This window comes from Neopelma chrysocephalum, unplaced genomic scaffold, assembly GCF_003984885.1.
Source record: "Neopelma chrysocephalum unplaced genomic scaffold, ASM398488v2 Primary Assembly neopelma1_22, whole genome shotgun sequence".
Taxonomy (NCBI): Eukaryota; Metazoa; Chordata; class Aves; order Passeriformes; family Pipridae; genus Neopelma; species Neopelma chrysocephalum.
Genome location: NW_020897689.1, coordinates 30814655 through 30825921, shown reverse-complemented (window position 1 = coordinate 30825921; position 11267 = coordinate 30814655). Strand labels below are relative to the sequence as shown.

Here is an 11267-nt window from a genome sequence, read left to right as displayed (position 1 = left end):
AGGCATGATGTTCTGTGGTGTGGAATATCCCCTTGGTCAGTTCAGGCACCTGTCCCAGCTATGCTCCCTCCCACTGGTAGGGCATGTGACAAGGGAAAAAAAAAGTCCTCGATTTAGAATGAACACAACTTAGCAAAAATCAGAACATCAGTGTGTTATCAAGACCATTCACATTCTGAATACAAAACACAGCACTGTACTAGTTAGTGAGGAGAAATTAACTCTACCCTAGCTAAAATCAGGACACCTTAGAGCAGCCTTCTAGTATCCAAAGGGAGCATACAAAAAAGATGGAGGACTTTTTACTAGAGCATGTAATGACAGGACAGCAGGGAACGGCTTCAAACTGAAAGACAGTAGATTTGGATTAGACACTAGGAAGAAATTCTTTACTATGAGGGTGGTGAGGCATTGGAACAGGTTTCCCAGAGAAGTTGTGGATGCCCCATCCCTGGAAGTGTTCAAGGCCAGGTTGGATGGAGCTCTGAGTAACGTGGTCTAGTGAAAGGTGTCCCTGCCCACAGCCAGGGGGTTGGAATGAAATGATATTTAAGGTCCCTTCCAACCTAGGCCATTCTGTGATTCTAAGTCTAGCTTCTTAAGTCAGGGGAGTAATCCTATAAATGTGTACAAATACCCCAAGGGGGAATGTAAAGTCCCAGTGACAGGGTAAGAAGCAATAGGCACACACTGAAACACAGGAGACATTTTTACTGTGAGGGTGACCAAGCCCTGGCACAGGATGTTCAGTGAGGCTGTTGAGTCCCTTCTTGGAGCTAGTCAAAAGCTCTCCGGACATGGTCCTAGGCAACAGTTTTGAGTGAACCTGCTTGAGCAGAGGGTTTGGACCAAATGACCTCCAGACTTCCCTTCCAACCTCAACTATTATGTGACTATGTGATATGCTGAGATTTGCTTAAAAGAGGAAAGACACTCCACTGTATTCCCCTTCTTTTTATTTTCTTATTTCTTCCAAAAATAGCATAACAATGTACTTTCAAATGGAATTTGATACAAGAAATCTAACAAAACTAGCTTTGACGCACACAGTTTTCAAGGAAACATTTCAGCACTTCTAAAGTCAGCATTTTTCAGCTAGTTTCATGAGTACTAATTCTAGCAGACAAGAAAGTCTTGTTTTCTTAATTTCAGCAGCAGAACCGACTAATTCTACTGCTTCAGTGAAGTGAAGGTTATACATGTTCTTCTATACAATTAAAAAAAATGAGTCATGGAGGAAAGAATATAACCTAATTACAGGGAGAAGGCAATACAACTACGAACTCAATCTGAATACTTAACTCTAACGGAAATGTTCTTTTCTAGGTTTATTATAACTTTTCAAAATACTCATGTACCATCAGAATTTCATCATTTCATCTCTGCATAAACTGTAGTAGCTAACAGCAGCCATCAGCTACTGTTAGCCCAAAAACAGAGAGAAAAAACATGAAGTATTCGGGCCTTCTCAGTAATTGGTGGCTACAAGCACTGGAAAGCCGAGCAAACACTGCCCCAGAAATCCCTAATCCAGCTCTGAGACTAACAAGCAGTTAAGATGGTAGTGAGGCACAGTTCTGTCTACTGGTATCACTACATTATATTCCCAAGCAAAATACTTGCCTCTAATTTGGGGATTGTTAACCGCATGTACTAGGGTGCGTACACACATACACAGCCCTCCCTTCCAGAGTGAACTGCTGTTATCCCCAAATGTTCCACAGGCTCCCTTCTGATTCAGGATCCATGACATGACCACGCTTCTAATGCCTTAAGGATTGCAATGAGGTCCCCATCACTACCAACATCCTATCGCCGAGCCCACTTGGAATTTTATGAAACAAGAAAGAAATGCATCCTAAGATCTGCCTAGTAAGTTTCAAGAAACATTAAAACTACCAAAAAGTCAGGAGAGTCTTTAATACAATAGAAAATGTTGTAATTTAAAGTAATTTAAGTTCAGCAGCTGTTACTGATTACCACACAGTCATATTTGGAAAAACGAAGCAGAGATTTAAAACATTAGAAATTGAGTACGTTCAGAGCAGTTTTGTACAGAACAAACTCGTTTAATCTTGAAAGCACCATGAAGTGACATTATGTATCAGCAAGCAGGAAAAACAAGAACATCGTGTGATTTTACCATGTAAACTACACCGTGAATACCACTAAGGTAGATTTACACTGCAGGCTCGAGCACAGCACGGAGGTACTCAAACTGACTAAGGTATTTTTTGCTCTGCATGCAATGTAGACATACCCTCTATGTTTGAATAAATCTCATTATGAATTAACTGAGCTCTGCAGTACAGTATTTAGGCCCTCATTCTGCACCATCAAAGTCAACACTCATCTTTCCATCTACTTCAGAAAGTGCAGGGTCAGGCTTGTAATCGCAAACATACGTCTACTAACAAAACATTTGCATCTAACATAAAGTTGTGTCAGTTCAAACACAAGTTTTGAGAGCATGCAGATTGCTTACAAATGCTTAAAAAGACTAGTTCAGAATCTTTCTTATATATACACACACAAGTCCATCTGTCACAGACAGGCAATGTAACTCTGAATCACGAGCTGCTCTAGTTTTTGGTAGTGTCCTGCACACTTCTGATAATTAAAAAATAAAAAATAAAAAAATAGTTGCCATAATGGATTTCTGACCATTCCAACTTGCACATGGATATGATCTCTTCTTGCTGCATCTGGTATGTGAAGTTTCACAGCTGCTTCTCAAATGCAAATACCAAGTAAATACCTAAAAAAGAAAATGCGAGTATTTAAAGATTCGGCTTCCTTGGCAACTCAATTAAGTTCTCAACATGTTATCAGGTTCATATTCTGTCCAAACAACCTGTTAGTAGATTACTGAAATGATAAAAAATTTTATGGTTTCCCAATGAGTAACACCAGCATTCAAGTCTAGCATACTTGTTTTCACAACAGAGCACAGAATGCACAAAAGCAAAAGTACTGCAGATAAGGTTAATGCAACACTAATTCAGTTAATGATATTACCGAAATGTGAATGGAATTCATAGAGTACACATCCTACACATAATTAACATTCACTTGCACATAAAAAGTCATATGCAAGTAAGTTAAGATTCCTTCATATACACAGTAATGGACAATTAGGGCTAAAATTATCAACTTCCTTTTTAATTGAAAAGTGAATAAACTCATGACACATATTATTAATTTTGCTTTTAAAATTTTCATGGACAAAGAAATTATAAGTCCAGAACAGTATGATTCTAGTAATGGATATTCGTAAAATGCACACCAGCATCCTTGGAAAACTCTTACTTGGCACATAATCAATGCCAGCTAAGTTGGATGTTCTTGCGCTCCATACCAGACAGACACATTAAACCAGTTACTTGAGGCCATGAGTCTAATAAACATTTATGGATTTCCACTTAACTTTTATTTTAATGGATGAGGTGCCATTGCAAATGAGCTACATTGCAAATCTTTCAAGACAAGCCTATCAGACATTCCTCAGCAACAAAGCAAAGTTCCATGCAGTGAGCAAGCTATCAGAAGCTCTGTATTCCAAATCTCTCTGGAAAACGAGACTACTTAGGAAGCACAGTAATCACTGAACTTCTAAAAGTATAAAAAGTTTCTCTCGATTCGATTAATAGTGTACATAATACTTCTACATTCCTGGAATTAATATCTTCCTTATGATTCATGCCTTTTAAAATTCAATAATAATTTAAAAAAGCAGATTGAAGATTTTTTCATTTGTGAATTAAACAGCATTTTCTGCTTGCTTTCAAATCTAAAACAATCAGAATAATGGTTTGCAAAAATGCAAATGCTGATTGGCTGCACTTACACAGAATTAAGTAAAAATCTCTCCAGGAATCAATTTTTATCCTTAGAATTGTCAGTCCCTTATAACTGAGCTTTTATTGAACTCAACATTGGAAAAATCCAATATCAAACGTTTTCCATGACATGTGCTCACATAATTTCAAAACATATTTAATGCCTTTGCAGTGATTGAGGCACTGAATTTTTCTCTTCTCTTTATAAAACATTCAAATACCTCTTCACTATTCATGTTTTAATTGCTTCTTCCTGATATATAAATCACTACAGGAAAAGAGTAAAGCTCTGGTCCCTGTCTTCCCTAAACAGGTTTGTATTATTTTTGGTGAATATATGTCCCAACTGAAGTTAGTTTTCTAGTTGACTGATAATGGTATAATATCCGAGAGTACCATACAGAAGTGTAGTATTCAATCCTCTAACACTAGCAAAATAATTCTTTAACACTGGTATAATTTTTCATACATCCCAAGTAAAGGACAGTTCCAAAACTATTTTAGCCCAAAAGTTTGTGTGTTAGAAGGTATTTTAAAAAAAGCAAAATTTTAACCTATTTTATGCATTTTCCTCCCGATTTCTTGAGATGTGTGCACTACATAATGTATCCACAGCCATTTGAATTACACAAATAATAACATCTTGTTACATTTAAAATTGGTATTTTCTTCCATAACCAACAGGCTATTTTACACACTTTCTATAGCAGTTATTCAATCAATACTGAGTTTTCAAAAATATTACTTACTTGTTGCTTCCCATTCAGATTTACTCAAGGTTCCCTAGAAGGCGACAAAAAAAGCCACAGTTTCAACAAAAATGAAGAAGCAATAAAACACGGATTTAATTCAGGATAATCAACCCTTTACATTGACTGGCTATTTAGGGACAAGAAGAGCATTACTGTAGACCACAGGTACTTATAACTCCAATAACTATGATGGGGGCAAATTGGAACACCCCAGACAATGGAACACACCTAAATCACGCAGGTATAGGAAAATGGGCCAACAGTCTGTTGGCCTGGATGCCTCTGCAATGCAGAGCATGCTGGGTGCATCACCACACATCAGTGTGACTTGACCTGGCTGAAGCTGCTGTTTCCAGTCCAAGATACCCAACACTTGCACAGAAGTGAAGAAAAGGCCCTGTATCACGGTGCTGCCACCTTCCCCAGGAACACTGCCTACCTCCACCTAATACTTCCCCACAGCCCACAGAAACTCTATTTGCAAGATACTAACTCCCAATCCAACTCAGACATTCTGGAAAAAACAGCCTGCCATCCAACCTAGGAAATCTACTCCCAGCTCAGTTAACCAGACAAAATCGGGGCAAGCCCACAAGTAAAAAGCTGCTGCCATTTACCCCACCAATTAAGAAACATCAGGTAACAACAAGCTGGTTTTTTGCTCTGCCCACTCCATCTCCTTCCCATGAGTTCTCACTGGGGACACAATTCAGTCCATATGCTACCCACTCACCAATCCTGACCAAAAGAAGAAGCACCTGGCAAAAAAAGTCTTTGGTCTGACTTGGCCATTCTCATGTTCTTAACCCTATTTCTTAAAAGGAGCAGTTTGCTTTTTAAAGTTTTTAGATTTCAAGTATTGAAAGCAGATTTTTTTTCCTTCTTGATGTAGGACTTTTATATATTTTTATATATACAGTAAAAGGACTATATCCTCAAGAATTCAGAGCACAAACAGTGGATGAACCAATGATTAAAAAAAGAAACATCCAAGTGGAAAAACTTCAAGGTGACCAGCCCCATGCTGTATCTGTGACAGTGAAAAGGATGATTTCAAGTATATACGGTGTCATGAACAAAGTTTTCAACTTTCCTTTGAGAGGATTGGAACTTTAAATCAGTAGTGTGGATATGCAGAAACATAAGAAGATTCTTCAAATTAAGACCAGTTAGAAAGAAGAAGATGGAGAAATATCCTTTCCCTTTCACAATATTACAAAATTTCTTAATACCTACCAAATTAAGTGAATTTGATTCTTTGAGTATAGGATATAGATTAAATTAACTCCTCCGCCCTGCAGCTCTACAATTTTTCACATGCAGAGAGACATTCACACTAATTCTATTGCAGTTGAAATGAAGGCACCACACATCCAAAAGGTCAGGACCTCAATTTTAGGCACCACTTGCTCTACTGAAGTATGAAGAAACTTACCAATGGTAACTTTGCCTTGCCGTCTTTCATGAACTCTTTTGCATGGTCATAATCATGAGGTTTATCAGATACAAGCCTGGAATCACCAAATGTAGAATATGGCTGGAAAACATAAGAAACATAAGAAAAACCATTAATTGCATAGTAAGATACATTAATCACATCAGTCATGGGTTTGTCACAACACAGTCCAGAACAGAAGTCAGTAATTCCTAAAGAACATTTTAAATTTAGGTCTCTTGTTTATAGCACCCTCAGGAACAGGTCTGCTACTCCCTACTTACCAGGAAATTAGTATACAACTGATTCTTCAAAACTAAGATATATTTAGTAAGGATGCCAGTTCCAAACAATCTGTATGTAACAATTCAGACCTCAATTGTAAGTGGCCACTACTTTAAGATAACTCTCACTTTTCTAAGAAGGCTGTGTCACCATGCTACTGACAGTGTGAGCCCACACACAGCACTGGCACTTTCAGAGTCAACAAGGACAGTCAAGTTCACTTGCACTCCACGTGACTCAATTTAGTAAGTTACCAGATACTTGACTTGATAGTTTTATGCAGAAGAATTCTACTGTTTGGGGGAAAAGGGAAGCACAGAGAACTGTGAGTAAAACCAAAGCCTCAGAGGTGGCATGGAAAAACTTCTCTGAAGCTGCTAAAGTCATCCAGGATGAGAGCCTGAGGATAAAAAATGCAAAAAAATTGGGCAAAACATAAGCTTGGTTACAGTGAAGTACCATTTTCTTCTATGAACGCAGCCTGTCTTTTTATTCCTACTAAGATTCCTTTCTGTCTTTTCACTCAATATTCCTTGCACAAAGATAGAGCTTTCAGTCTCTCTTTGCTGAGGAAGAAACAGATTACAGTCACCGCTATCTGACACCTGGCATGACTCCTGTGCTTCTGTTTCCTACTTCATAAAAATGAAAACTTGCCTCAAAATTGAAATATTGTCTTCCAAACTTGAATCACTCTATGGGGTGCTGGTGCCCAGTGATGGCAGCAGGGGCTGCAGAGGTGGCCTCTGTGAGGACACAGACAGCAGGTTCCACTAGCTCCAACAGAGCCACCTCAGAGCACAGCTGAGTGAAATTGAGCCTGGGAACAAGCAGTAGGTGGGATAATGGTATGTTTAGGTTTGTCTATGTTTCTCACTTTTCTACTATTTTTTTTTGGCAATAAATTAAATTAATCTTCTCCAAGTTTACTCTGTTTTGTCTGTGACAGTAATTGCTAAGTAATCTCCTTGAATTTATCTCAACCCACAAGTTTTTTTTTTCCTATTTTCTCCCCCCCATCCTGTTGGGAAGAGGGAACAAGAGAGGAGGTTGGTGGGTGTCCAGCAGGCAGTCAAGGTCAACCCACCACAGTCGCACTTTCAGTTCTAGGAATTAAATTCTTTCTATTGGTAGTCCCTAATTAATTGCAAAATGTTCACAACAGGAATTTCCATTATTCCACAAATAATTAACAAGAAGTAAAATGCTATTAAAATGAAACAAGTCAACTCCAAATTTACCTCCAAGGCCTGCATTCTCCTTAACAGCATTTTATGCTCCTCGTTCTTGATTTTTTCTTCATAGAATTCCCGAAATGTCATTTTGTAGACTAATTTCATACCATGTTTCTTCGCCATTCTGTCAAAATAATAAGTTTAATTAGGGGAGCCCCAAAATTATTGTAGCTTTATTTTCAAAGGAACAATTTTAAGCCACAGTGACATCTTATGGTATTCAGTAAGATTACACTTTTTTTAGAAATTTTTTTTTTAGTTAAGACATTTAGATGAAAAAAGCAGCAGTACCACCACAAACTGTACTTTTTTTTTTTATTACGACAAAAAAAATCTAGACAGAAGTGATTTACAAACATTTTAATAGAAAAATTACTCTTCTCCCAAAATACAGAACTTCCAGACAGACTATACTCTTTTCCCTGCAGTATCCATCATGTCAGATATTAGGGATATATTTCAAGAACTTATTTCTATTAGATTTAGTGCCTTACATCTCAATTATATGTAGACACTGTGGACATGCAACACTGCAGTTATAGCTGTCAGTGACATATGCTGGTATTTTTCATAGAGAGCTACAAATAAAATGTGTGAGAATATACAGGCTTGATGGGAAAACTTAATATTGTTTCAGCATCCTGAGCTTGGATGGCAGGAAAAACCCCAACATGGAATCATTTGCCTGTACCTCAGAACACAGACTAGAAAAGGCAAATCTGAGTTCACACAGAAGTAACAGTAAAATGTATGCTCACAGATGAAGAAAAAATAAGTCAAAGGAAAAATCCTATGAACATTCAAAGAAAGTTGTTGAAGACAAGAAAGAGGCACCACGATGAAGAGGACACAAAAGAAAGCTTCTTGAAGGACTAAAAAAAACATAGAAAGAAACCCCTCAGGAAGTTAAGTTCAAAGAAGAAAAAGTTGACAGCAATAAAAGTTTGCTGACAGATCAAACATATCAGATACAGATGTTCTTATCTGAGACCTAGTTCAAGTCTTTACAGTTTCTGACCAGAGCACCCTCAACTGTGTGCAATGGACAGTGGTTGCGGATGGAAATGCAAGAAACCTCTGCATTTGGAATAACAACAAAAAAACCTAAGAACTGAAAAATATAATAAGAAAACCAAAACATTATTTTCTGCAAGTGTTATGCAATGACATAGAAACTAAACAAATATTTATTATGTTCCACAGCTGTCATTGTATAATGAATTCAAAACTTAACTTACTCTTCCAGTAATGGAAAGTAAACCAAGAACTCAGGGACATCAACCACTTCTTCCAAGTGGAAATCATACTTGCAGCCAAATAAAGGATAGTCTCCCTTCTTTTCAAATTTTACATTGTACACATCATTCCCAAATGAATTTGTTTCTGAAGCTTCAAGTCTCTTTCTGTAAAATGAGATATAAACAAACATTAATTGACCAGTATTTAGCAGGCAGAGAAAACTACACATAAGAGGCCTGAAAGTGTTTCTCCCAGTACTAGAATATTCAATGATCTCTCTAGTTTCCCACCTTCCTTATCTAATAAGGAAATGAAACAATGAAAGGAAGTCACATGCTAGGTTTGAACAGTTTATCATTCCTATACAACACAACAAGGACTTAATGGACCTAGAAGATTAATTTTTAGCCCAGACAGTCTACATGGACAAGACAGGCTTCTTGGAACAACCACAAAACCCTGACAGTTTTTCCCTGGGTTGTAGCCATTTAGCCACTATTTAAGTCACTAAAGAGAGCTGAAGTGTATGAAGACCTATTCTCTATACCAGAAGAGCCTGGGTGCAAGAGACAAGGATTAGTATTGATTTACCTGTTTGAGTCAGCTTCATGAGTGAGATTTTTTTAACTAGAATCCAAAATTTTTGCAAAAAACCTCACTTTTATTTGCTCAAATGTGTTGGAGCACCGCGAGAACAATTATCACTTAACAAGGCTTCACAGACTTTTGAAAGACTAATAGAATATAGAAGTACTTACACAAGTTCAAAGCTATTTGGAGTTGTGCCAATGAAATAACCTCCAGGAGAGAGGTTCCCACAAGCATTTTTAAGCATCATGTCAGCCTGCTCATATGTCTCAAATGAGTAATGGTAAACAAATTGACAGCTGCAAATGTCAAAGCGCATATCTGGATCATTATATTTGGAAGACAAGAGATCCTGAAATAGATTTAAAAGAAACAAAAGCTACAGAAACAGGCATGATTCACTTAAATCTTCCAACAAATACACTATGCCCATTATCCTTTTAAATTTTTCCTTTCAGCACTCATTCCTTCACAAGTTAACATGGACAAGATGAAAAAGGTAAGAGTAAGAAAAAGTTCTCTGCTACACAGAAAACCATACGCAATATTTAGGAACACCAAGAACACACACAATTTCAAAGTTATCATGTCCTCAAATTCTTTTCATGTTGTCAAGTAATACCACTGCACCTGAAAGGTCAAAACCCAAGGTTAGTTACCTAGTAGTTTCCACAGATTCTTTGCTGTTGAGGGTTTATAACTGGCTACTGTTTAACTGGAAAAAAATACTGTAATAAAATGAATTTTCAGTTTACTAAGTCTCAGAGAGCGAGAATTGACCCATTAACCACATATTTGAGAGGAGAAGTTGTTTCAAATATGGTGGTTTGCTCTGACCACCAAGTTGTATTTGTCTGTATTCTCACATACATACCTGTGTACTAACACACTCCTACCCACTCCAGACCAAGTAACTTAAATCAGAAGAACCTGAAGCCCTTGAAATTTGTCAGGTTAAAGCCTGCCAAAGTTTGACTCTGTACTCAGCAGTTCTCTTAAGTCTTCTTGATCAGACTTCTTTTATACAATACTAGTAGCAACACCATAAACAACACAGGAGCATACAAGTTCTCCCAAGACACAAGAAATGCATTCTGTATTTAAAATATTTCATGCTTAACAGTTCTACTCAAGTTCCTCTTCTCTCACACACTTCCCATCCACCCATTCATTCACTCCCAAAGTTCACTAGTTCATGCCACACACTGTCAACATTCCTTATATGGCAAGATAAAAACAGACACTTCACATACCAATAGCAATATTATCTGTTCATTTAATCCTCCTCCACATTTTAAGAAAGACTCAAGGAAGTGAAAAACAGAGGTGGGCAGAATTAGAGAGCTCAAAGAATGAGATTTTGCAGGATATACAACATTCGTGATAGATATACAAAGCCAGGCAAACAAACTTTTGTGTGCAAGGACAGACTCTCTCCCCTAACTGTAACTTTGAGCCGAGAGAAATTACATGAACCTGCAACAGACTATTTCTCAGAAGAAGGAAAGACAACCAAGAATTCAGCAAACAACCCTTCCTGCAAGGCTGAGAACAGGTTCAGCTTTTCCATAGATATGCTGGAACCAGGTAGGTTCTGCACCTCAGCCTACCATCAGCAGGGTACTCTCAGCCTGCATTTCTAAGAAGCAAAAGCAAATTCTGGCTACAAGACTGCCTCCTAAGCCTCAGAAATGCATTCAGCATTGCCTCCTGACAGTCTAAGAAACCTGCTGTATCACACAAGTTTTGAAGATACAAGTAACTAAAATGCAGCTAGAAAAAAAATGGGATAAGCAAAATGTACAAGTCAAATCAGAAGAGGTTCTTTATTTATTCCATTATTTAAAACACATTCACCAAGATAGTTTCCAACATCCCATGCTGGGTCACGGAA

The 11267-nt window shown here is 37.6% G+C and overlaps 1 protein-coding gene across 3 annotated transcripts in view; it reads right to left on the bottom strand.

Moving 5' to 3' along the window:
- Positions 1-939: 939 nt before the first annotated feature.
- RNMT (RNA guanine-7 methyltransferase) overlaps positions 940-11267 on the bottom strand; it is a 17411-nt gene continuing 7083 nt past the window's right edge. For all 3 annotated transcript variants that reach the window (XM_027677126.1, XM_027677117.1, XM_027677135.1), the window contains exons 6-11: positions 9544-9725; positions 8785-8949; positions 7553-7670; positions 6027-6128; positions 4589-4622; positions 940-2758 (exon numbers count right to left, since the gene is read on the bottom strand). In XM_027677126.1, coding sequence (XP_027532927.1) covers positions 2721-2758; positions 4589-4622; positions 6027-6128; positions 7553-7670; positions 8785-8949; positions 9544-9725 — 639 coding nt within the window. In that variant the 3' untranslated portion in view covers positions 940-2720. The remainder of the gene's footprint in view (positions 2759-4588; positions 4623-6026; positions 6129-7552; positions 7671-8784; positions 8950-9543; positions 9726-11267) is intronic.